At 41.6% G+C, this 26,926-nt stretch overlaps 1 protein-coding gene across 1 annotated transcript in view; it reads right to left on the reverse strand.

Annotated features, from left to right (window-relative positions):
* The window catches only part of ARHGEF4 (Rho guanine nucleotide exchange factor 4), a 122,406-nt gene extending 96,717 nt beyond the window's left edge, over window positions 1-25,689 (reverse strand). The window contains 3 exon segments of the mRNA XM_063306951.1: window positions 19,639-19,765; window positions 20,340-20,654; window positions 23,590-25,689. Coding sequence (XP_063163021.1) covers window positions 19,639-19,765; window positions 20,340-20,654; window positions 23,590-25,686 — 2,539 coding nt within the window. The 5' untranslated portion in view covers window positions 25,687-25,689.
* Between the last annotated feature and the right edge of the window lie 1,237 nt (window positions 25,690-26,926).

The raw sequence follows: 26,926 nt of genomic DNA on the forward strand, positions 1-26,926 counted from the left end.
TCAGTTCTTTTGAGAAAAAAACATCAGTCGTGTCACTCTGCCATTTTTCCAAAGTTTGACTAAAGCATTCTTTTAGGTCAACCCCACAGTAATCCTGTGACGGAACAAAGACAGCCCAAAATTGTATTCCCTGGTGAAGAAGGCAGTCAGCCTTTATGTGTGCTTTGCGCAAGGAGACCTGGTAGTATTTCTGAGAGCAATGATCATGGGCTTCTCCCATGGGGCCCTGGCAGGGCTGGCACGTAGCAAAAGGTAGCATTCAAGAATGCATTGAGTGCAGACAGCAGGACTAAATCCTTAAAAAGGCACTTCTTTCCCATCAATATCACTCTGTTTACGTCCACAGGATGTCTTTTTTCTTTGGCAATTCAGTACTACAGAACACAAATCCACCCAGATTAATAGTAATGGTAGAAATCAGCAGCAGATCAGACATAAAAGTAACAATTATCTTGAATATCCAACAAACACCAGAAGTCTCTCTAAAGCTTTTTTGCTTTATAGAGGGCAATGGTATTTAGAGAACATTTTCAAACATGCTCAGGGACATTTCTTAACTTGTTTTTTAATGAAAGCATATATATATTGCACTTTTCATCCCAAATGAGATCTTTGAGATAGCTAACAATAGACAATATCGCAAATGAAACTGTGATAAAACAACCTGTCCTTGCAGAAAACTAATCAACAGCCACATCTTAAGTCTCTTGTGTTAATACTTCCTAATTGTGATCCTGTATTATCATACAGTAAAGGTACCATAACTAACAGTATGAAATCCACAATTGCAAGAGAGGACATGCATGTAGACACACATGCATACGGGTATGGTAGGTTGACTTCTCCAGCTCTTTAAGCAAGGGTCCCTAACCCCACAATTCCTACAGTTGCAACCTCCCACATTCTGCTGGTTCTGTGAATGGCAGCCATCACCACTTTTATTCAGGAACAAATTTTTGTGCGAAGGAAGGAAGGAAGGAAGGAAGGAAGGAAGTCTATTATGTATCATAAAAAGTAAGGGACCACTTTAGTACTGAAAGAACAATAGAGGAAGGAGAAAGGAAATCAGCATTCCTGTCAGCATCAAAGACCCTATCTGCATATACACATAGGTAGACTAAAACAGCAGCAAAACACAAAGAACGGCTCAGATTATTAATATAATGTTTTAAAAGTTCAGCTGAGAGAGAAGGAAAAACTTTCTGCTCCTGATTGGATGCTTAGCTTGAGTTTCCCAGGTTTTGCTGGACTCTGCCCACTATCTAAATTGATTGATTAACTCTTTCACACTCCAGGAGTGTTTTCTCCCTTTCACTACAACACTTGATAAATATTTGGATACGAATCCACCAAAGGGCTAGAAAAGTATTTGCAAACTCCTGAAGAACTTGAAGGCTTGCATAATCTGTTCACCCCTCTTCAACAGCAACCACACATAGATGCATGGGTTCAAGTAAACCAGAGTCAGCCAGTGCTATGCCTGAGGTAAAATGCCTTCCCTCCCTATTCAATATACAGAAGTCAACAGGATGAATATTTAATCTTACGCACTGGCAATGGGAGAGGACCACCAGCATTTGGAGAGCCATTAAGAGAAAGTAAATAGCAACTCAGTCCTGGGAAAGGAGGCAGTATGAGAAAGAGACTCAAAATAACCCTGTCTTGATTCTGTTTCATATAAGAGGGAGCAGAGGGAAACTGGCAGGCTCTCAATATTCTGTTATTATATTCTACAATAAAGTAATACTTCTGTAATCCTTCTGGTGTCCATTTCCTGACCTGGCCTACCTCAAAGGGTTGACCCTAGTGCACAAACAGATATAATTTTATTTTTTAATTATTATTTTTTAGATTTTTTAATCCTGCCTTTATTATTTTTATAAATAACTCAAGCAGCGAACATACCTAGTACTCCTTCCTCCTCCTATTTTCCCCACAACAACCACCCTGTGAGGTGAGTTGGGCTGAGAGATAGTGACTGGTCCAAAGTCACCCAGCTGGCTTTCATGCCTAAGGCGGGACTAGAACTCTCAATCTCCCGGTTTCTAGCCTGTTGCCTTAACCACTAGATAAAACTACTTGTTCTGCTCTCTAGGGCTATCATGGCTTCTACTGTCCCTTTTATACCACCACTGTTTTCATTCCCTAAATCCTTGGAATTTCTTTCAAGTTCATCTATGGTCATCCAAACCATTGCTGAATTTGAAATGTCGAGGACACCTGTGAGTAAATCACTTCACTCTCCAGCTAACTGTAGGATCGTGCAGAAATCACTTCCATCCAGTGCCCCATTTACAAATGTGATATATAGTGTTGTTTGAAAGATTTGACTGTTTACACTGAAGAGATTGCAAAACCACTAAGGCACCACCCCTTTGCTGAGGTTAAAACAGCTGAGAAATGTTAGGATGAAGCTTCCTATATGGAGGGAGGCAGCAGAGGAGAGCACAAGATCTGGGAGTGGGATTTCCTGCCTATGTAAAAATAGCAGAGCTCTGGTGCTTCTCTTGGAAAACAGAATTCAGTGCATTGCAGCTGAGGCAGAAGTCAAATCAGCTGACCTGCTGAAGAGTGACAGTGTTGTGTGATTACATGGGTGCAGATCCAACCCAGGAGTAGTACACATGCTGCATGACATTAGGAACCCTAAAAGCAAGGTCGCAACCCTCTTGTAATAGGGCTTGGGTGTACACTTCCAAGCCCATCAAACACAATAATATTGCAGCACCAAGCTGCATGCCCTCCTGCCAACCTAGCAGTTCGAAAACATGCAAATGTGAGTAGATTAATAGGTACCGCTTCGGCGGGCAGGTAACGGCATTCCGTTTAGTCATGCCGGCCACATGACCACGGAAGTGTCTACGGACAAACGCCGGCTCTTCGGCTTGAAACGGAGATGAGCACCGCCCCCTGGGCTCGGACACGACTGGACTTAATGTCAAGGGAAACCTTTACCTTTACCTAAGCTGCATGCCAGCTTTAAAGAACTATACGCTATTGCACTTTCTACAGAGAGATGTTTCTTGAAAATAATGAGAGGCTTTTTCATTTCATTTCATTTCATTTCATTTCTTCCATGTTGCCCAATTGCCAACATCTCAGGACAGCTTACAAGGGTTAAGACACAAAGATGCCTTGCTAATCATTTTTAAGGAATCAGTTAACCCTGGCAACATTGCTTCCATTTCATCCCCAGCCTGCTGCAGAAGCAGCTTAAAGTTGATTTTAATTGTTCCATATTTAAACTGGTATATTCCTTCTTCTTCTCTTGATATAAATCTTTCCATATAGACAATCCTGATTATGTAGTTGATGACCTGATCAGGAGCTGGGTCTTGCCCAGCAGCCATAGGCCATTTCATTCTCCTGCAGGCACATCCTTTCATATCCAGTCAGTGGGCACTTTCCTCTATGTTACAAGAGACATCTGGCTTATACAGAACAGACCTGTTGGCTGGGATATTTTTTCCTGGTTTTATTTATTTTTTAGTTTTGTTCTGTTTTACGTCAGACTATTGATCTCCAGCTGACTGGTCAATGGGACATTGGAGGGAGCGCTGGATGAAGCAAGGGTAGGTCAAGCATGGTGGGTGAATGGGTGTGCACACATGCGTGCGTGCATGTATTTGGGTACAGGATGAGCGAAGAGCTCCATCCAGAATGACTACTTTCCCCCCATTTTTTCAATGTTCTTTTTTCTTTACATGGGAATATTGATCTTGTCTCGAGTGTTTTTGGTTAAGGGAACAGTTTCTCTGATTTGGGCTTTTTTTCTTTTTTGACATTGGAGTAGTGATCTCCTGGGATATTGATAGTCCTATTTAAAAAATAATAATAAGGTTTTTCCAGGTTCATGGAGGTGTACAAGGTGAGAAAGCACTTGGAGAAGACCAGTCCCTCCTAAATATATAATATGGAGGGCAATTAGTGGTTGTTTTACTTGCCAGCACATGATGGGGGGGGGGGCGGGATGAAGCCAGGAAACCACCAACTGCCGACCTGAAATAGTCCCGCATTGACCTTGTAAGGACAGCACCATTTCCTGTCCTGAGGTACCATAAAGCTCAGCTGTGGGGGCAGCACAGTTTCTACTTTTCTGCCAGTTCAAGGATGAGACGAATGCACATCTCCTCAGCCATGGGAAAGTGTTTTGGGACAAGTCTTGAAAATGACATTTCTGAAGATGTGCTCCTCTCTCAAATTCTCAATATTGTTGGCAGGAAGAGATACTAAATTTTGTTGTTCTAATACAGAAAACTTTGTGGGGAAGGGAGGGCAGCTTGGAGTAAAGGTCATACATATTATCTTGCTTTCCTGCAAAAGAAAAAAGGAGTGATGGGAAGAATAAATCATTTTCTTGATTTTTCAGCCTAGCAAATACAGCAATGGCAACCCCAAGATTGGGAAAGGTGAATTAGAGTTATGTGATGGGTCTTTACATTTGTGTTGAGACTAAATTCCATGATTTTTAATCAGTGTGGTCATAAGAATCTAAGCGTGTTGTGGACCAGCAATGACCAACCACACAACAGAAAAAAGCATATACTGTAAGAGCATGGAGTAAAACAGTGGCAGGCAAACTGGGGCTTTCCGAATGTTTGGGCTGCAACTCCCTTTGCTTTTGCCCATGCTAGTTGGCCTAAGAGAAATTAAGTCCCACAACCTGAAGTGTGTCAGTCCTGGGTCAGGACTATGTATGAATGTAGCTGTGCTATGTTCTACAGTGTACTATTCTTGCTTCCCATTGCATCTGATAGCACCGGGCAGCAGTGCCTTTTCTTATAAGTCATTTTTATTTGGCGTGACTTACTTCTGGAGTATGTTAGACCTGGCAACTGTTTCCTGCACCCAAGTCACATCCACATGAGACTGATAAGGATTTTAGGGGAGCAACTTTTGAGCATGACTTAGACATTACGGTTTGTTCCAAATGCTGCTGCTAGATTACTAACCAGAATTAACATATTAAATCATATCAATCTAAAATTCTATCATTTCTTTGCTTCTGGTCCTTATTCAAAGTGCTGGCTTTGACCTTAGAAACCACTTTTAATTTAAGAGCCAATTTCCTTATAAATGGACATGTGTAGAATTCAAAATTACAGACCTGTAGCATGTTCTTCTGCTACAGCAGTTGTGGAAGAGGCTGGTTACAAGAAACAGCTCCAGGACCAAGCTTCCAGGAATTTGTTTGTTTGTTCATTTGTTTGCTTGCTTTGGTACCACCACTGTGTCTCATTTAATGGGTAATTCCAATGCATCATTGGGATATAGTCTCCTTGGCTAAAACTGTATTCCTGATCATAATGCATAATTCTAGTATTATCTGATTTTTGTAATACTTCATTGCTGTTATCTCTATGCTAGGATTATTAGTGCTATTCTAATATATTTTAATGAAATATTGTATTTACTTGTTAATCATTATGTTTGGCTGGAAAAGATAGGTAAAAATAATTTACAATCTTTACAATAGATAATATATACATGTATGTGTCATGTTCACCGTTCCAATGTTGCCGGTACATCGTAACGTTTCACATGTCATTTGGCTGATGCGTGTTTCGTCTGGGAGGGGAGGAGGATTCCATCTGGTGGGATTGTTATATGTTAGTAGCTGGATCGGAATGTGTTTGGGTTATCTCGTGTGGTCAGGGTTCCTTTCCCAGGACATCAGCAGAAACGGTTACCAGCACCTGGGGCTGGGGGGAGTTTGCAACGGCAGGGCGAGGGGAGGGATTACGTTTGAGCCGAGGGTTTTTAGTTTGTATTTGGCGCGCTTTTACTCATTCTCAGCTTTCTCTGTATTTGCATACTATTCTTTAATCAGATATCATTAAGTCCCTGCTTGTGAGTCTGAGTCTATTAGAGTAGGCAATCATTACATAAAGCTGAGAATCTAAAAAAATTACCGTTAGCCCCTTTCCAGATTTATTTTGTGAGGGAGAAGTGCTAGCGATGAGCAAACCAAATCCCCAAACCACAGAAAGTGAGGAATCAAGCGAGGGGGAACCCGACTCCACAGTGATAAGAACGGAGAGGGTCCCTCCTCGAGAGCTTTCAGAAGTTCGAGAGGGGTCGAGTTCCAGCCTAAGAGAAGAGGAGGTTTGAGGTAAAAGAGCCCCTGAACCGACTGGTGAGTCGCCAGGTGAGCTGACCACATGGGATGAGACACAGGGATCCCTACCAGGGACATCCAAAACGTCTTGGAAGCAGTGATACCCGAGTTCCCCAACTGTGGTGAGGCAAGAGGGAAAGGAGGATTTCCAAACCCCTGACCATATAAGACTGGTGGAGGCCAAATTGGAGTCACTAGAATTTATGTTTCGAAAGATGTCCATGGACTGGGGTCCCCGGGAGAGGAGGAAAGAGGAGTCTAGTACTAGGCATTCGACTCCTTCTTTGCCCCCAACTTTCCCGGAGGAAAGGAGTAGGACCTGGCACAGAGAGGAAGCAAGAGCGCCAAGGGTGAGGATTTCAAGGTCCCCTCCTCGAGCGCGGAGATCCCTGGGAGCTACAAGAAAGCTCGACCGCCCAGCTGTGGCGAAGGGACCACCCGGAGTGGGGGTTAAGGACTTTACCGTTAAATTTGATGGAGATCCAACTAAGCTATCGTTCTTCCTTACCAATGCAAGGAGTTATATGGATGAGTGGGAACAGTTTTTCCGTTCAGAAAGAGCCAAGATTAACGCCATTGCCACTAGGCTCAAGGGGTGGGCAGCCAATTGGTATGTGCAGTTATGTCAATCGGATGCCCCTGAGCTAGAGGAGTTCGAAGAATTCCTATGGGTGTTGAAACTACACTTTGAAGACCCGTTAGCTAAAGAAAGAGCAAAACGGGCACTGAGGGAGCTGTGCCAGGGGCCACGATCGGTGGCAGACTACGCTCTGGAATTTAAGGCTCTGGCTGGGAAGGTTGAGGATTGGTCCCAATCCACATTAATAGAACTTTTTAAGGGATGACCCAGATACCCTGTATGAATGGATACAGCTGGCAGGGAAGGCTGAGCATGCCCATGAGACCTTCGCTCACAGAAAGGTGATGAGATATGCTGGGCTCAGCAAGGGTTCCCGCACTGCTGCGCCCACTGGAAAGTCCAGTCAACGTGCCTGGGAAGAGGAGAGGGAGCGCCGCTATGTGAAAGGGCAATGCCTCCGATGTGGGAAGGAAGGTCACCGAGCGGCGGTGTGCCCGAAGGGAAAGACCGATGATCGTCCGGGGAAGTCGTTGGGGAAATCTCCCTCTCTACCCAGGAAAAAGAAGGCAGCCATGGCTGAAACTGAAGTGGAGGAGATTCCCTACTTCGGGGGCGAGGGGGAGCCCGATCTACTCCAGCCGGCGGGAAACACCAGCCACCTGCTTTAAAGAGCGCCTCTGGGCAGGTGGTGGAGGAGGGGCGCGAACATATTTCGGTGAGTGGCAACTATCCCACACTGACCGTTAAAGTGAAGTTGGGCTCCCGCACAAGAATCGTTGAAGTTTCGGCATTGATCGATTCAGGGTGTTCACGTTGTTTGATGCACCCTGACGTGGTGGCTGCTTTGGAGTTGCCCAGCTTTCCACTACAACGTCCCATGATTTTCACCCAGCTGGATGGTTCTACGGCGGGGGGGAAGCCAGTCACCCATTTCACGGGCATGGTGGTGTTGCAAATGGGCAGCCACCGTGAGGGGCTGCCGTTTGTGGTGGCGCCTGTGGGGGGTCCCTTAGTCATTCTGGGGATTCCTTGGTTGGTCCAACAAAACCCATATATAAATTGGGTGCACAGGACTTTGACTTTTGGGGATGGTTTCTATCAGCCCCTGGGGAGGACGACGCTCCGAAGGCTATAGTGGGGAGGGCGGCAGCAGCAACCCCGCATTTCGCTGTCACCCCACTGGAGGGCTTGCCGGAGCAATACCAAAGCTTTGCGGATGTGTTTGGTGAGAAGGAAGCGGACCAACTTCCACCTCATCGAAAAACTGACTGTGTGATAGAGTTGGTCCCCGACGCGCAACTGCCCAAACCAAAAATCTATGCCATGACGCAAAAGGAACTGGTGGCGTTGCGGGAGTTTGTAGACAAAAACTTGGCCAGGGGTTTTATTGAACCAGCAAATTCGCCAGTGGGCGCCCCCATCTTGTTTTGAGCGAAGAAGGATGGGACATTGAGACTTTGTACAGATTACCGCGGATTAAATGCGGTCTCGATATTAAACAAATATCCTCTGCCAATAATAAAAGACATGTTAGCACATCTGGCTAAGGGGAAAATCTTCTCTAAGCTGGATATGCGGGAAGCCTATTTCCACATCCGCATGCGGGAGGGGATGAATGGAAGACTGCTTTCATTTGTCCTCTGGGTTCTTTTCAGTACAAGGTTTTGCCTTTTGGGTTGGCAGGGGCACCAGGGGTGTTCATGCAATTGATCAATGAAGTGTTACATGAACATTTGTTCAAGGGTGTACTGGTCTATTTGGATGATGTTTTGATTTATACTGAAATGGAGGAGGAACATGAGCGCTTGGTGAAACAGGTGCTTAGCAAACTGAGAAAGGCTGAGTTTTATGCTAAACTTTCTAAGTGTGAATTTCATCAGACTCAGCTTGACTGTCATGAGTAAGGATGGCGAGCAGGGGGCTCCCATCCAGGCTGTAAAGCGCATGCGTAGCACTGAGGAATTAGGTAGCCATTCCAAGAGACACAGATCGGGCCCGCCTTAACCTTTGGGGTTTATATGTCTGGGTTTTTCCCACGCTTCTTCAGTTTGTTAGGATTTTCCTGTTATGTAGCAGCAATAAAACACTAGAGACCTGTTCCTTGTCTCAGCGTGGTTCCTGGCTGTTAGGACATTGACTACCTGGGGTACAGGATCTCTGACAAGGGCATTGAAATGGATCCTGCGAAGATCCAAGCTATTTTGGGGTGGGAGCGCCTGCATACCCGCAGGCAGCTCCAAAGTTTTCTTGGATTTTCCAACTATTACCGCCAATTCATCCAGGGGTTCGCAGAAATTGCATTGCCTCTCACTGATTTGTTACATATGAAGGGGTTGGGGGACACACGCAAGGTGAAAAACCCGGGGGCATTGCTCAATTGGACACCTGAATGCCAGTTGGCTTTCGACAAACTCAGAAGCCTGTTCACTGCTGAACCCATTCTTCAACACCCTGATCCCACTAAACCCTTTGTGGTTCGAGTGGATGCTTCCGATTTCTCAATTGGAGCACTCTTGCTGCAAGCGGATGCTGGTGGCCGCCTGAAGCCCTGTGTGTATCTGCCCCGGAAATTTTCCGAGACGGAAAGGCGATGGCATGTTTGGGAAAAAGAAGCTTTTGCAGTCAAGGCTGCTTTGGAGGCATGGCGCCACCTCTTAGAGGGGGCTAAATGTCCTTTTGAAGTTTGGACTGACCATAAAAATTTGGAAGCGCTCATCATGCCCCGTAAGCTCAGTCCTAAGCAGATCCACTGGGCTCAATTTTTCAGTCACTTTGACTTTAAGTTGAAATTCATTCCGGGCAAGAAAAACTTCCTGGCTGATGCGCTTTCCCGCCTGCCCCAGGATTCGGTCCAGGCACCTGACGTTGTGGGTACAGTGTGGACAGCACCCCAATTGGGGTTGCAAGCTGTCACACACAGTCAGACTCGTGCGCAGCTGCCCCCAGCTTCGGTTTCACTGGCTGGGGGAAGAACGCCAATTCCCTCGAAATTGCAACAACAGTTTCTGCTAGAGCTGAAATCTGACACTTGGTTGCAAGCGAATAGAGACAATGTTACATTTGACAGAGGCTTCGCTTGGAAGCAAAACCGCCTCTATGTCCCTGACAGTTTGCGAAGGGAAATTTTGATTAGGTCTCATGATGATAAAGTGGCTGGTCATTTCGGGTTTGTCAAAACCTTGCATCTGGTGCACCGCCAATTCTGGTGGCCCACATTGAGACGTGATGTAAAAAGTTATGTTGCTTCTTGTCCTGTCTGTGCCATGTCTAAACGGAAGGGGGGCAAACCGCAAGGGCTGCTGCAGCCGGTGGCTAGCCCCTCCCATCCTTGGGAGGAGGTTTCCATGGATTTCATTGTGGATTTGCCTCCTAGTCAGAGAAAGACTGTGATTTGGGTGGTAAAGGACTACTTTTCTAAGCAAGCCCATTTCATTCCATGTGCTTCCATTCTGTCTGCACAGCAATTGACCCGCCTTTTTCTAATCCACATCTACCAGATTCATGGGAGCCCCTCCCGCTTGATCACGGACCATGGAACACAGTTCACTTCCCAATTTTGGAGGGCATTTTTAAAGCTGGTGGGTACCAAGCAGGCATTGTCCACTGTGTCGTATCCGGAGACTGACGGATCTACGGAGGCTCTTAATTCGACCCTGGAGCAATTTTTGCAGGCATTTGTCAACTATCAGCAGAACAATTGGGTTGATCTGCTACCTTTTGCTGAGGTGGCTTATAACAACGCCGTCCATCAGAGCACGGGGCACACCCCTTTCCATACTGTGTTTGGCTGGGACTTTGTTCCCATTCCTGAGTTGCCTCAACCCTCCACACAGCCCTGCTCCGCTTCTGATTGGGCTGCTCAACTGGCTGATTCATGGCCAGTGATTCAACAGGCATTGGCTGATGCCCAATCTGCCTATAAACTGCACGCCGATAAGCGACGAGCCCTTCAACCTTTTAAAGTTGGTGATAAGGTCTACCTTTCCACTAAGTTCATTAAGTCCCCTCAGCCCTCGAAGAAATTGGCTCCTAAGTTTGTTGGGCCTTTTCCCATTGTGGGAGTTGTTAACCCTGTCATGTTTAGACTGGATTTGCCACACGATCTGAAACGTTTACATCCTGTTTTTCATTGCAGCTTACTCAAGCCTGTCACCCACTCAGATCACTGGCATCCACAACCCCCACCATCTGCTCTGATCATGATTGATGGGCAACAACATTTTGAGGTGAAGGAGGTCCTTGATTCTTGCCAACTACGTGGCACTCTTCAGTACCTTGTTCGCTGGAAGCACTTTCCCCACCCTGAATGGGTGTTTGCCCGTGATGTCCAATCTCCTCTTTTGGTTCGCCGCTTTCATCTAGCTTATCCTCACAAACCTGCTCCTTAATGTTTTGAGGGGGGCGGTATGTCATGTTCACCGTTCCAATGTTGCCGGTACATCGTAACGTTTCGCATGTCATTTGGCTGATGCATGTTTCGTCTGGGAGGGGAGGAGGATTCCATCTCGTGAGATTGTTATATGTTAGTAGCTAGATTGGAATGTGTTTGGGTTATCTCATGTGGTCAGGGTTCCTTTCCCAGGACATCAGCAGAAACGGTTACCAGCACCTGGGGCTGGGGGGAGTTTGCAACAGCAGGGCGAGGGGGGGGGATTACGTTTGAGCCGAGGGTTTTTAGTTTGTATTTGGCGCGCTTTTACTCATTCTCAGCTTTCTCTGTATTTGCATACTATTCTTTAATAAATCAGATATCATTAAGTCCCTGCTTGTGAGTCTGAGTCTATTAGAGTAGGCAATCATTACAGTATGGTATTTAGGTTGCAGATATGTATGATTGGCATGCTTTTTCAAAGGTGCTGGAAGAATGTGGAAGTAGTTAGAATTAGCTGTGGCATATGTTAGATAACATAATACATAGAACTCTTGCAGTTCATCAGAAAACTAGATCCAAGTTGACTTGATTAATAATGGCCTGATTTGGATATAGCCTACCTTGCCTTATTAACCATGTATATATGTAAAGATGTGCCCCTATCTTTGGTCCCCAATCTGTGTCTTCCATGGTCCTGTCTGTGTTTGCTATGTCTGAAAATTTTCTGGCTAAGTTAAATGTACTTTGTCATTATGACAGATCCAATGGATGTCAGGAATGGAAAACCAGGACCTTAAAACAACCATTCTAAGTATCAGGTATGTTTGCCACCTTGAGTTATATATTAAAAAGGCAGGATAAAAATATAATAAAAATACTGTGATAACATAGTTTCCTAATTAAAGAGAGTTTCTAATTACAGTAAGCAACAAAGATGTACCACCAGTGAACAGAGTCATTGAGAATAGGGCAGCACAGAAGTTTAATAAATTATTGTTGTTGTTGTTGTAATTTGAGGTTCTAGAGGATCATCTAGGAAAATAACTCACTTGTCAGTGCAGCCATTTTTATCATGGCATTCTATATTCTCATGTCCATTCTGACATGTGAAGGGTTACACAGGACAGGACATGAAAGTTTTTTCATTTTGCGAACTTTTCCATTGCTGGCCTAATCACATAGCAGCTTTCTCTCTGCTTGCAAATTTACCCCAAGACCATGGGTGTACCATATGATACCAGCAAGCAAGCAAGTTTGAAAATCTACCATCCGTGGATTAGGCTTCCTTCACTAAGAGGCTATCTCAGTTATCCTGAGGTGATGCTTGATATGTAGAGCTTCAGAAATTGTTAGTGCACTCTTCCATGACTTAGTCACATGATATTCTGTTACAGCGTACTGACAGAAATTCCTTCCATCTCATTCAACGTTTCCCAAACACTTGTAATACAGGCAAAGGGAGTGAAAGTAATTTATTGCAGAGACCAGAATTTTCTTGACCTCTTCAAGGCTGAGTGCCTTCCCTCTGAGAGATTGTTGGTATCTAAGATATTACAGTCTCATGCCTTATTGACACTAAAGGTCCCCAGATTCAACATCTTGCAATAACAGTTTTTAAAACTCTGGTTTCTAAACAACTATGGCATTATCTGTATAGTTTGGTATAATGTCTGATCTCAAAATGCAGATAATACAGTAACAATTATTCAGTTTTATTTCACACTTATTGAACTACTCAGACTTGATTATAATCTCATTTTTGTTGGAGGCATAATCTGGGAATGGGAACATTAATGAGCATCAGTTCATTGACTCTGACCTACTATTGCTTCATTTTGATCTAGAATTATAGAGAGTAAAGAATATTACCTTCATGGAGATATGCAGGACTTGTTACTTAGGCAAAAAGTGGCTGAAGCATTTTTTACATCCAGAACTACAAGATAACATTCATAAAAAGCTCAGGTGGACGCCTCTCTGATTTACTGAACTATAAGAAGGAGCTATAGCACAATCAGACTTGCAAGAGTCTGTTATTATAGCCAATCTCAATAAAAGTAGTTTTAGCCTTCCTGTCAAATTGATTTCTTGGTCTGGTCTACCTAGTGGGACTGACAACAATTAATCAGACTCTCAATATAATCGTAGCTACTTATCAAGGAAGAATATGATCTGTTAGGCTATATCCCTAGTTATCTTATACTCCAGTAAATTAGGGAAACATATACCTGATCTGCTTCCAAACATTATCTCATTGTTCTGGTCTTTAAAGAAATGTTTCAGCCCATTTTGCCTAGGTAATAGTTCTTGCATATTTATGTAAAGTTCATCTTCTGGAAAAAGAAATTTTCAACAGATATTACCATTCTAAAAGCTGTGGATACTTTATTCATGGAAATTACTAAGAGAATTAATACATAACACTGGAACGACGAATTTACTCCTGACTTGTACAGAAGATTTTTGATAATGTGTTAATGTTTGAATCAATTCCTTCAGTACAAGGACATAAAAGAGGATTTTCCAGCAATTTGGACAAATTTGTAACCCCTTATTGCTATACAGTTAGGCTACTGGAAACATGAAGATGACTAGGGGACTACAGATGGTCAAAAATGCAGTGCCCAGGAGGCTAACCAGGACAAATAGATTTAAGGTCTAATACTGGGACTTTGATCACTGCATTGGATACCAATGCATTTCAGAGCCTAATTCAAATGGCTGGTATTAATCTTTAAAACCCAGCACGGGTGCCCCCCGTGTACTTATAGCATCTCTCCTGGATAGGTTCACCCATTCCTTACGTTCTTTCCAGGGATGCTGAAGATCCCCACTCCACCTGAAATGAATGTGAGCTCAGAGCTAAGCTGTCATTTCAATGGTTGCTGCTAGTCTGTGGAATGGTGCACTCCCCAAGGTGAGTCAAGCCCCCAACTTACTAACTTTTTGGAAGTCTGTGAAAACCATCATATTTTGGTGAGCACTTAGTTGATAAATGTGCCTTTTTTACTGGATATTCTTTAAACATTTGGTTATGTTCTCTAAGTAGTTATTCATGGCTTATGTGGGGATTCTTTTAGCATGTGGTTTTCATGATTATTACAAACCTCCTTGAGTCTTGGAAGTGAGTGATATATAAATGGCTACATAAATATATAAATGTATTAAAGTATAATTTTATTCACTTTTTAAAATCAACTCATATGATACTGTAATTTTATGTTGTTAGCTTAGAACAATGGTCCTTTAATATTTGAAATGCATTAAAATTGTTTTTTTAAATTAAGTGTAATTAAGAAGAAAAGACGACTAGAATGTCTAGTACTGTTTTAAGATTATTTGGGAAAAGATGATATTTTGGTTGTACTGCTAGCAGCTGTGAATGTGGATAAGGTGAAGTCTTTGGGAAAAAAGTACTGCACATAAATAATGTGATAATGTCACAGCCTTTCTCCATCCTAGTATTTTCCAGGTGGACTGAGATTATAAAGATTAGATTCATCCTTGTCTAGGAATTCTGAGTGTGTAATCTAATGCATCTGGAAGGCATCACATTGGAGAAAAGTGAACATCTGGGATGTGGAATGTGTGTGACTACACCATACAATATGATGCACTGATCATCTTGCAACCATATAATTCTTAAAATTCAACTATGCCTTGATATATTGCATAGTTATATATAACCTCTCTTGGTAGCATTGATCAGCTCTTAATGTCTTAGACAGTTCAGAATGAAAACAACATTGGCTTTGTTGCTCTTTGTAACCTAAACCTGAAAAATAAACATGATTTTAGCTTCATCCAGCAATTTGAAAGCAATTTTTTCTCTTTTCAGTACATTCTAAGTCAGATTTCATAAAAATATTCCATATTTATTTTCTCAAGACTTCAAGAATAGTCCACTAAAAAAAGAAAACCTTGGATAGAAAAATATTTGTCAGTTTGGAAACAATATGAATTTTATCAACTGGTAAATCAAATAAAAAGTTGCAAATTTGTAAATCAAATTTATAAATAACAAATGTTATATAAAAACATTTTTTAAAACTTCCAAATTGCTGTAAGAAGAACATTATAAGAACAGAAACCAGAGAGAAGACATTAGACGCCATTAGGTAACTCAAGCTTCATGCTATTTAAAATAAATACTGGAATGGATAAGGTTAGAATTCTACATGCCTTTAAAGTATGAAAAAAAAATCCCTGCATGATACAGGCATGTTTCAGAAAGAATGAAAAGAGAAATAGCATTTTTCTTTTCCCTCATTCCAAAATTATTCATATTCTTTTTCTACACATAGACAAAAAAATCAAGTTTGGAGTTGGCACTTGATTCCAAACCTGAGTATTAAAACCCTACAGGATATTTTTTGGAGAACATGAGGATGAGAGAATAGTCCATGAAGAGCACGCATGCACACACACATACTAACACACACACCTTTATTTTTTTTAACAAATGAAAGGACTACAGCATTGCAGGGCATTGTTGCAAGCAAAGGAAAATGTATTTCCAGCATTTTCTTCCTTTTTTTAAGGATTATATGAAGAGGTATCTGCTTGAATGCTACATCAAGACACCACCTAGCTTTGGTTCAGTTAAATGGGACAGACACATGAGGGGGAGGGATAGTTCTGTAATCCTCACTGGTGAAATCACAGAAGCAGTATTTAATTATAATTTATGATCACTTGCCATTCTGCAGCAGTAATTGCAGTTGATTTGCCGACTGAGAGAAAATCAGTAAAATAAAACTATCTTCCAGTGACAAAATACCGCAGCTTAATGATGAGGAAACGTAATATTTTGATCTCCCTTACGAAAAGCTTCTGAATCATCCAAAATATAAAGGGCCCACTGTACATTATTTTGACAGTTTGGAAAGATCCAAATACTTTGATCCTGCACAAGTGAAATGAAATTTGAAAGTACAGTATTCATTCTTCCTGGCACTTCGCCTTGTCCTTCCTTCATGGATCTGAGGAGCCTGATTTTTTTAAATCGTACTTTAGATTTTATACTGGTTGCATGGAGAATTCCAGAAATGACTTCCACATGGATGCCTAACCTTGCTGGTCTTCCATTAATTGTATCAGTTCCTAATGCCTGTCCTATTTTTCCGTGCATTCTGTCCTAAAACATTTACAGCCCAAGCCTGTTTCTGTTTAAACCAGTGTTTTTCAAACTTGGCAACTTTAAGGATATAGGGATCCAGATCAGAACAGTGTTCCTAAACAGAGAGCAGTACAGGCCTAACCTATTGTCTTGCATTAACAGTGCTACTAATAGTGGATCTTCACCCAAGCCTTCAGCGAGGGAGAATAAGACCCCTCACTTCAACACACTCAACATCTTTTATCTTTAATTTTTACTTTTTATTGATTATTCCTATCTTAATTTTTTTCAAGTTAAAGGCTGAGATGCAGACAGTGAAAGAACATAATGGTTTCAATAAACACAGCTATGTGCAAAAGAAGCATTGGTAGCAGGGCATAAGAATAACAGCTACCGTACAGTTTGATAAATACCTTTCTTCTATGAATACTAAATGGTTTCCTTTCCAGAAAAAAAATATCTAAAGCTTTCTTAAACTTGGGGCACCTCCTACTGGCCAATCTTTTTGTCCTATTAAATATTTTTCTATTGTTTTTGTTTAAACAATAAACAACCTCAAACTAATGGTAGCAGAACATTGAGAGAATTGTAGTTAATTGAAGCAGCTGAAGAAAGTAAAAGAGAAAGTAAGAGATAACTTCAGTAGTCACATTAATTCCCTACACATTCCTCAGAATTTTTTAATAAACACAGTCATATTTAAAAAGCAAACAAACTAGAAGTAGTTCATCAGAAATGTCAGTGATGAAGCAATCTGACATTACTATCAGCAGCAGTTATTCTTTATGGTAGGTGTCCAAGTAGTACCTTTGAACATCTTTGGATATCCTGAGGTACAGTGAAGAAACCATCTCTATGTTGGGGGAATTAAGAAATGGATTTCTTAGCTTTCATTTAAACCTGCTTATTATTATCCTCTCCTGAAGAAATCTAACTGATTTTCCTGCATTCCAGTTTTCAGTAAGCACTTATAAGTATCAGAATACAAAAATCGTAACTAGATTTTGATTCAAAGAAGCAATTTTTGTGAACATTGTTTTTAACTTATAAAGCAACAGTATTATGCTTACATATGTGGCACGGAAGGCATTACAAAACAGTTTGTCAAGACCCCTTGAAAAAAAATGGAGCAACAGAACAAACTCTGCGTGATTCCTCTGAAGCCAATGCCACACCCTTCTTTCAAATATAAAGCCTTCCACAAGGGACGAAACCCAGAGTCCATCAAACCTCTAATATAGTGCTTCTCAACCTTGGGAACTTTAAGATGGGTGGATTTCAACTCCCAGAATTCCCCAGCCAGCATGCTGAAGTCCACCCATCTTAAAAGTTCCCAAGGTTGAGAAACACTGCTATAATAAAAGCCATCAGTTTAGCAAAACCTTTGTCTGCCACCTATAGTCCTTCCACTTTATTTTGAGCCTAATTAACTTAATACTAGCAGTGTCTCTTGAAACAGACAAGCTGACCGTGTCGTCATGAGATCTTTGCTGAGATAGATCAATACAAGCGCACACACAAATACATATAAAAGATGTACTGAGGAAGCTGAGGAAACCATTCCACATCTCAGCCCCCACAGCTGTAAAATAGGAATAGTGTTGCTGAATACTTGCTTCCATCAAAGCTAGTTTACATGGCTAGCTGTAAGTAATTACACCTCCTGGATCAGGGCTGCATGAGAGGTTTGTTTGTTTGAAAAGTTATATGGCCACCAGTATTATATAAAACAAGCCTACGTGGCTAACAAACAAATACTCAAATAATGAAAACACAAGATTAAAGTTCCAATGCATTACCAGTGCTATAACATTACCCGCTTAAAAAAATCCAAAAATGCTGGGCTCACCTCCCATCCTAATCCAACATCTGAGGGAAGAGCCAAGTCTTAACAGCCTTTTGGAAAGCAAAACGGATGGGAGCTTTCCATATATCGGGGGGAAGCTGTCTCAAAGGGCAGGGACGGCACAGCTACAGCAAAGGCTCGCTTCCAAAGTCCCACCAAGAGTAACATTCCATAGAGAGGACCTGAAGCAAGTCTACCTTATCCAATCTAGTGGGACAGACAGATGTCCTCAGGGAGAGGTGGTCTGCAAATAACCTGACCCTATGCCATACAGTGCTTTAAAGGTGATAATCAGGGCCTTGAATTGCACCCAGAAAGAAACTAGGAGCTAGTGCAACTCACACACCAGTGGTGTAACACAGGCAAAATGCAAGGCATTCAAAACTGCATGCTGCTGCATTCTGGAGCAACTGAAGTTTTGGAGTGGTCTTCAAGGGCAGCCCCAAATACAGCTCATTGTAGTAGTCCAAATGAGACATTACTAGGGCATGAATGACCATGAGCAAGGTCTCCTGGTCCAGGAATGGCTGCAGCTGGAGCACAAGATGAATTTATGGAAAGCAAGCTGCTACCTGTTCCTTGAGCAGGAACCACAAGTCCAGGAGGACCCCCAAATTGCACACCAACTCTCTTTGGGGGAATGCTACCACATTGAGAGTTAAAGATGGCAACTCTCCCTAGACAGAGGACCCAAAAACCCAAAGCCACTCCATCTTGCTCAGGTTAAGTTGCAGCCACTCCCAATCCAGACCATCAGAGCCTCCAAACACTGCAAAAGCAACTGAATGGCATCATTTGTCCGGCCTGGGGCAGAATTGTAACACTGAGTATCATCACCCATGCCACCGGATTACCTCAATCAGCAGCTTCACGTACAGTAGATGTTGAATAGAAGGGGTGAGAGAACTGAACCCAGACCCATCCCACATAAGAGAGGCCTAGGGTTAATTCTCTTGCCGCCACCACCACCAACTGGAACTGGCCATAGAGAACCGCCTAAGCTGGTCCAGAAGGATACCCTAGTCAATAGTACTGAAAGCCACCAAGAGATCCAGGAGGGCTAGGATGGATGCACCACCCACATCCTGTGCACTCCAGAGATCATCCACAAGCATGACCAATGCTGTCTCAGTACTATAACCCAGCCTGAATCCCAACTGAAAAAGATTCAGATAATCCACTTCTTCCTGGGCCTTTTGGAGTACCTACCACCTTCTAAACAACCTTCCCTAAAAAGGGAAGATTGGAGACTGGACGAAAGGTAATATATACTAGGGCTGTGTACACGGTGCTTCTGTGCTATTCATTAAACATCACATCTTGCTTTAATTTGACTAATGCCCTTTTTTTCAGGCTTACATAAATAAAATAAAATTATTATGAAAATTGAAGTCCAACTCTGGTGGCCCTCACACTGCCTAGGTCTTCTGTAGAACATTAGTATTAATATGTTTTCAAAGAAACTAAGAAATACATAAACACAGAGACCTATTTATATTAATTAAAGGCATATCTAGTATCCACAAAACAATACAATGATATAACTAAACACACCAAATTATAGTGTGAATTATCAGATGTCAAGTAATAAAGATGGTCATACCAGAAAAGGTGATGCATTGCCTCAAGCCCATGCAGTCTAGTCCTGTAGGTGTGCTCTGGGAATAGAGGTGCAACTTGAGAGGAAGGGCATCAGTGGCCACTGGAGAAGTAACGGATTTCATTTTAACCTACAGAAAAGAAATAGTAACACTAAATTACAAAAATGGCTAGCCTGAACTCCAAAAAGGTTGCCTGTTTTAAAAAAAAAGTCTTGTCTTCAATCCAAACAATCTGAACTGGATAAAAGAGAGCAAAGCAGAATGTTAAAGGAGAGCAGGGAGTGTTCTCTGAGTGGAAGGAGCTTTGTAGGTATCAAAAATGCTGGATAAGTCATTATGAAGGACTTTAAAAGGAAAAGAAGGCTCTTAATATTACACATTTGTGATAACTGGAGGAGCCTTAATACTGTTTCTAATAAAGCTGCATTGATGTAGTTTATATCATAAAATATAAATACTTTTCAATCCATCCATTATATGTATGCACATAAGACACCACGCATCCCATATGAGACAAGAGAGGCAATAAAGATGACCTATCTGTCAGGATAAACCTTTCTTTTTCTGGGTTAGTCACAGTGAATGCATCTTGCCATACTGTGTTAGAGACAAAAGAAGCAGCAGACCTAGATAACAGAATCACTTGAAAGGGAAGGATGAGATGCAGACAGAGAGAACAGACAAATTATCTTTGGTTCCTTACATTTAGTTGATCTTCTGAGAAGTTACTTGATTCATTCTCTCTGTCTGACTGTGCCTCTTTCACAAACTTCCTTTTCCGCTTTCTCTCCATCCATGTATCGTCGAAGCTGAAGCACTTGTACAGGGATCTGTGCCTCTTCTGCTGGATGAGCCTTTTTATCTTTCCCTCCTGGACATAGAAGGGAAGCATCCAGGCCTTCTCCTCTATATTTGAATGCAGAGACCCTGGCATCTGAATAGACCTCTTTCTGTAAGGGAGACCATGCTTTTCACCTGACCTCTTTTCTGATGAGATTTCGCTCTGTTGGGAATGTTCCTGTTTTATAAGTGATAGGTGAAAATATCTTTAAAACATGTTTGCTTGTTGACCATTTTGGGCAGCTGACTGAAAAGCAATCATTGTAAATCTGTAATATCAGGTAACATTTGTCCCTCTTTAAAGTAACATCAGTTGTAACATGTCTTATAAATAAAGTTTTTATTGATTCAGTGTGGATGTTGCAATCTAACGGAAACCCAGTTATGCACTCACCTACATTAACTTCACGCAGAGTCTAGATGCACACACTCATATAAACACTGAGGAAAATATACCAGTACCCACTGTAGACACACTTGAACAACTGCTCCAGGGGCAGCCCCATGGCAGGGCTCACTTGTCATACTGTGTTTATGGTGAGCTCCCAGTTCAAATGCCCCAAATGCCCCTCCCACATGCATTACTCCATAGAATTATGGAAAATTCTAAACAGCAATTTTAACTATTATGTTGGTCAAGTTAACCAACTAGGCCAGAAAGACAGGCATCAGAAGACATTTTGCCAAGAGTCCCTTAAAACTGAAGCTGCTGCTAAAAATATATAGTTAGCAAAGTTCATGCTCAGCAATATTCATAAACAACCTTTGCATTCTTTAGAACACCTAAACTGTCCAAAAAGTAAGGCCTATGTGTATGAAAGCAGTTGTAAGGCCTATAAGGAACACCTTGTAATATAAAAAGCTTGCCTCCAGAGGGCACAGTACAATTAAAAAATTATATTTAGCTGTGACAGCTCAGTATCTTCCCCAGTGATTTCAAGATTTTTGTCCAAAAATCTTGGTTGCTACACTTACATGCCTCCCTGATTTTGGAATTCTGCCTTCCCCTAAGAAGCTAGACTACATCCTTCTCTCTCTAGCATTTTTTCAGTCAGAAATCAGATTCACAGATGCAAGCTCTATAGAAAGGACTTCAACAAACTCCTAATATAAACATACACTAAGTCTGCACTATGTAGAAACAGGCTTCTATAATTTCAGGGATCTCTAGTAGTCTAAGAAGTTGGTGTCATGATCCTAGAAAACCTATCACAGAATATATTTGTCACTACCCTCTGAAGCAAAAAAAAAAGTTTGAAAGTACAGACAGCTAAATCCGTTTGCACTGAAAAGCTAGCAGTGATTTTTATTTTATTTTTTTAGCATCAGTTGGAGTGATATGGTGGCATTTGTCTCATTTCCAGCCCAGAGTGGAGGAAGCCTAAAGTTGTCTTTAACTGTTCAGTTTTGAAGTAATGTTTTCCCTCTTCTTCCAACATAATTTTTGCCATGCACATGATCTAGCAGCATACCTCATCAATAATGTGGTTGATGACATGTTCAGGAGTGGGATCGGTCCAGCGACTCTTGGCCAGTTAAAGCGGCTGCAGACGTGACCCCCTCCTCTCACTGGGCATTGCTTTCCAGAGGCTGTTTTGGCTTCGGTTGTGGAAAGACCTGACATCTGGCTTCTGCAGAGGTATCTTCCTGCATAATGCCTGCATAGCAGTTTTAAAGCCTTATACAGGCTCCTTATAAATATGGGTTTAGCACTGGCATTGTTTTAGAAGAACACAAGACCTGTATTTAAAAAACAGGATTAGCATTCCTGACAAATGCTATTCCTGTGCTACTCAGGTTAGTTTTAATTGGAAAAGAGAGCCAAGTTATGCCAGCTGCTATGTTGCTGGGTCTGTCATCCTTGGATACATTACAGGTTTCTCAGTCCTTCTGCTAATAACAGGTTGGCATATTTTTCCTGGTTTTTATTACTTGCAGGAAGCACCATTTTGCGTACTCTGTTCTATCCCCATGGCCATTGGTGGGCTCTTTCCAAGTTTGTTGGCCATGAGGGCAGAAGTGGACTCATTGCCAGTCCCTTGCAGCACTAGTTGCGGATAGAGCTTGCTCCCTATCTTTCACCCTTGTTTCAACCCACAGCCCTCCCTTGTGCCTGCAGCCTGACTGGTACATCCTAGCCTGTTAGGCAGGCACCTTGACAGCTGGCTAAACACCCCATTCCAAAAACTTGCCTACACGCAGCCAAGCTGCTGCAGCACACATCAAGAAAAGTGATTGGTGGCTGCTTTCCTGCCACATGCAATGCTTCATAGGAGGGGAAATAAAGCCAGGGCAAGCCACCAGCTGCTTTCTTAACTTGTCCCACATTTAAACAGAAAGAATGTACGAGGCACCACTCTCATCACTATGGCAGAATAGGGCTCAGCAATCAGTACAGAATGATTTATGCCAGCATACTTTTCTGCCATTCAAGAACTAGTGGAGTGACAGCTGTCTGACCTCCCCTTGTCTTCTCAATAGGAGAGCAATGTACAGAGGTGATATGAACATTCTCTGAATCCCGCAAAGCTCCTGCTGATCTGAACAAATGGTTCTGACCTAGTTGCAGAGATAATCTGACCTCCTACAGTACACCTTTCAGTAATAAAGGTATAAAAACCCGCACCCGCTCATTAAAAGACAGTGACAGAGACAACTACCATCATTCTATTTCAACCCAGTATTTAAAATGAAAAACTTGCATTTGGCTAGAAATGAAGAGAATATTTCAGCACCATATTTTGGAGATCACTTCTGAAAGCAAACCTATGACTGCAGTCCCATATCCTCACATACTTATGAAACATGAAAATAAAACTAGTTAGCTTTAAATATTTTTTTCTGGGCAGACTTGTAACCAGAATCTTAAATTACTGCCTCATCTTATTTCCAAATTCTCTGGAGAACTTACATAAATGGATAGTTCTGATGCTGCATGTCTTTGTGAGCAAGTTCCTAAGGTTGCTTCAAAACATGTTATTTAAAATGTTGAGCATGACATCCAAATTAACCCAGAATTCCACCTGAGATATGTAAAAAACAAAAAATGAAGACAAATCCCTCTCCAGACCCTCAATGCCAACTCACACCATCTCTTCTGCAAAGCAACTCACCTCATCTCTGATTATATCACTCATTGAAGTAGTAGTGTTTAAGCTGATCTGTGACTGGCTGCTTATCCCACTGTCTTCTCTCAAATAGTCATTATCTAATGAGTGCATAGACTGCAAGAAACTAGATCTGGGTTTCAATGTCTTTGGCCTCTCAGGTGCTTCCAAACTGCCATCAATAACAGAGATATTTCCAAGAGATATCAACGAAGTTGAACTTAATTTGCCAGGATAATGGAAGACCATACGCTGATGACCAGTTCGAGGACTTTGTGGCTTGGGACTCATAGGCCTGCATGGCATATCTTTACGTTCATACATTGTCAAGTGGGGGCAAGAAGGAGTGAAATGAGAAAATGATGACTGAAGATCAATTGGGCTATTTGGAGATTTCAGCCAGAATTCTTCGTAGGAAGTATTCCCATCATTCACCATTATCTTCTCTTTCCCACTGCAATCTGGGCTATGAGATGACTCTCTTCTCCTCCTTCTGGTGTCTATAGGCAGAATGTCAGCAGGCCCAAAGGCATCAGACTGCCCATCTTCTGTAGATGAGCCATTAGAAACATTGCATATTAAGAATTCTTGTCCATTGTGATACTCCTTTTTTTCCTTCGATGTTCTTCTACCAAAGTTTCCAGAGCTCCTGTTTGAACAAGGACTTTGCTTCAGGCTATCTGCCTCCTTGCTTTTCAGGAATGCTTTCCAAGACGTTTGGTGCGTTTTCACTTTTTCTTTTTCATCTTTTAATGAAATCTTTGGACTCTGTTGAGCATTTTCCTTTTCCAGAGTTTTAGATTCAAAGAAACTTGAAAGGGATCTGTGGGCCAAGGCCAATCGGCTCCGGAATGTTTTGCTATCTGTGCTTCTGTTACTTTTAAAGTCATTCTCAGGTGAAGATTTGCAGACTTCAGGGTACTCAGGGAATTCATTATTGTTGTTCTCTACAAATCCTAAAATTGTTCCTTCCCCATATTTCACTCTGGCTAACATGGGAGAAGAAGAATATGTGCCTGCACTTTCCAAGAGTGTCTGACCAGAGCTGGAAGCTTTTCTCAGGCTAATTCTACTGAAAAGTCCAGCAGGTCTTTCATAGAATAAATCATCATCATCTGAATATTCTGCAAGGCAGTGTTCCTTGTTTTGCAAAGAAGAACTGGAGGAATTGGGGTATTTCCAACTACCTTCTGCTTCATCTGCTTTATCTCTATATAATGTTACTTCCTTAGTTTTCATGTCATCTTGATTTTCAGGAGATGTTAGCTTAGTTTTCCTGAAGGATGCCATCTTGGGAAAAGCTAAAAATTTAGAATGCTTAGCAGACTTTTCTATGGCACCCACTTTGTTGATTCTCTGCACTGCCTTATAGAAACTATTGTTACTACCAAAAAAGTTAATTAGTTTATTGTCCATCTCTTCACTATTTGCACTTCCCATGCTGATATTATCTAAGCCACTGGTGCTATTATCTTGGATGTCAGTTTTCAGTGAAGTGTCACAAATATCTTGATTTGCATTCTTGTCATTCTTTTTGCTAATGCACTTTGAATCTTCTGCAGAAAAGACCTTATTTGATTCTGATTTTGGAGAAAGGGCAATTTTCCCATGTATTATATCATGGATTTTGGTGTCTTCCTTCTCAATAATTTGCTTAGCATGGACTTTATTTCCTTGGTGATGAGTCTCATCATCATCAACAAGGTCTTGGCACAAGACATTTGCACTATTCGTTTCCTGTGTTCTTGCTATATTTACACAAGTATTCTGCTCTGTGTTTGTGGCCACAGATTCATCCATTGCTGTATAGCCTCCAGTTTCAGATTGGTGGTTTGCTATTTGTACTGTCTCTAAGACAGAATCACCCTTCAACTGACATGGTTTTATCAAAGATATGTCCATATTTGTTGCATGTAGTTCCAAGGGCAAAATATCTATGCATCCCTCTTCTTTCGAAGTTTGTACAGCACTTTCTAAAGGTAAATTAGTTGTGGATGTATTGTTCACCAAACTAGATTTTGCAGAGATTGGCAAAGACAGTGAGTTCGGCATGTTTGCATCAGCTTCACACTGTATGTTTCTTGAACCTTCCTCAGCAACCATCTTAACTAGGAATTCACCTTCATTGTATGACATCACCTGCACAGATAAAATGTCATTCCTGCAACTGGACTGTACGTTTGAAGATTCTTCTGGTTTTGTAACATCCATCATACCGATGAGATGAGAGTTTGAGTTCTCATGCTCTAGTATCTCAGTAAATTTAGCCAAAGAGTTCTCACCTTCAACCTTTGTTCGCAATCCTTCTTGATCAGGAGTTTTAATCAATAGAGCTTTTAACTCAGAAATGTTATCTGATTTTTCCTTCTGGCACATACAATGTGGTATTAGTGCTACTTCAAAAGCAGTGACATCAACATCTTCACCATTACTACAATTGCAAGTCTTCCTTTCTGTATTGTTAAGATGCCCATTTGTTCTCTCTTGAGTCAAAGGGTATTTTAATGTATTGGATATCCTGCCCATATTTTGAAGCACAGTTGATTCTTGTTCTCCTCTAAAGTCTTTTCCACTAGATGTCAGAAACTCAACTACCTTCTCACAGCCTATACTTAGCTTGGATTTGCTACTCACTTCAGTTGCTCCAAGAAAAGCCTCAGTGTCTTGAGTTTTGATGCATTTGCTTTCCTTGTTTACATCTGTATTAATAATGGAAGCATGAACAACACAAGTATTATCATAATTATGTGCTCTATTGCATTTATCTAGATAACTTTCTGGGACATCAACATCACAGATGTGAGATTCAGAACTAATGTGATTTGGAGACAACCCTTTAATTCCTATCTCATCCTTTGATTGCAGGTTATGTTTTCTTAACACTACGTTGGCATTTATATTTGTTGGTATACATTCCATATTTGAAAGATTCTTCTGATTACAATTGTTTTCCAAGGAATTTGGCAGCTGGGACAATACCAAAGACTGATACTCAGATGTGTCTGCTCTTTTTGTTGTAAGGCCACAGAGCTTGGATTTGTTGTGCAAATTTGTACTGGTGGTCCAGTGGGAGTTTTCTGTTTGCATCAATAAGTTTTTATTTGAAACCAAGTGAGTATTAAGAAATAATCCTTTAATACTTGTGTCTTTTTCCACTTTTAAGGAATTTTGTGAACAGTCTATGTTTTCCTTTATATGAACATAATCTGATTCTTTCAGGGACAACTTGGAGCACGATTGGCTTAATTTATCTGCCAGACAAAGGCAATCGTTGATATGTTCTCTGATATCTTGACTACTGATATTCCCAGGGGAACTGTGCCATGATTTCATTGCTAAGTTT

This window comes from Candoia aspera, chromosome 6 (genome assembly GCF_035149785.1).
Source record: "Candoia aspera isolate rCanAsp1 chromosome 6, rCanAsp1.hap2, whole genome shotgun sequence".
In the NCBI taxonomy this organism is placed as follows: Eukaryota; Metazoa; Chordata; class Lepidosauria; order Squamata; family Boidae; genus Candoia; species Candoia aspera.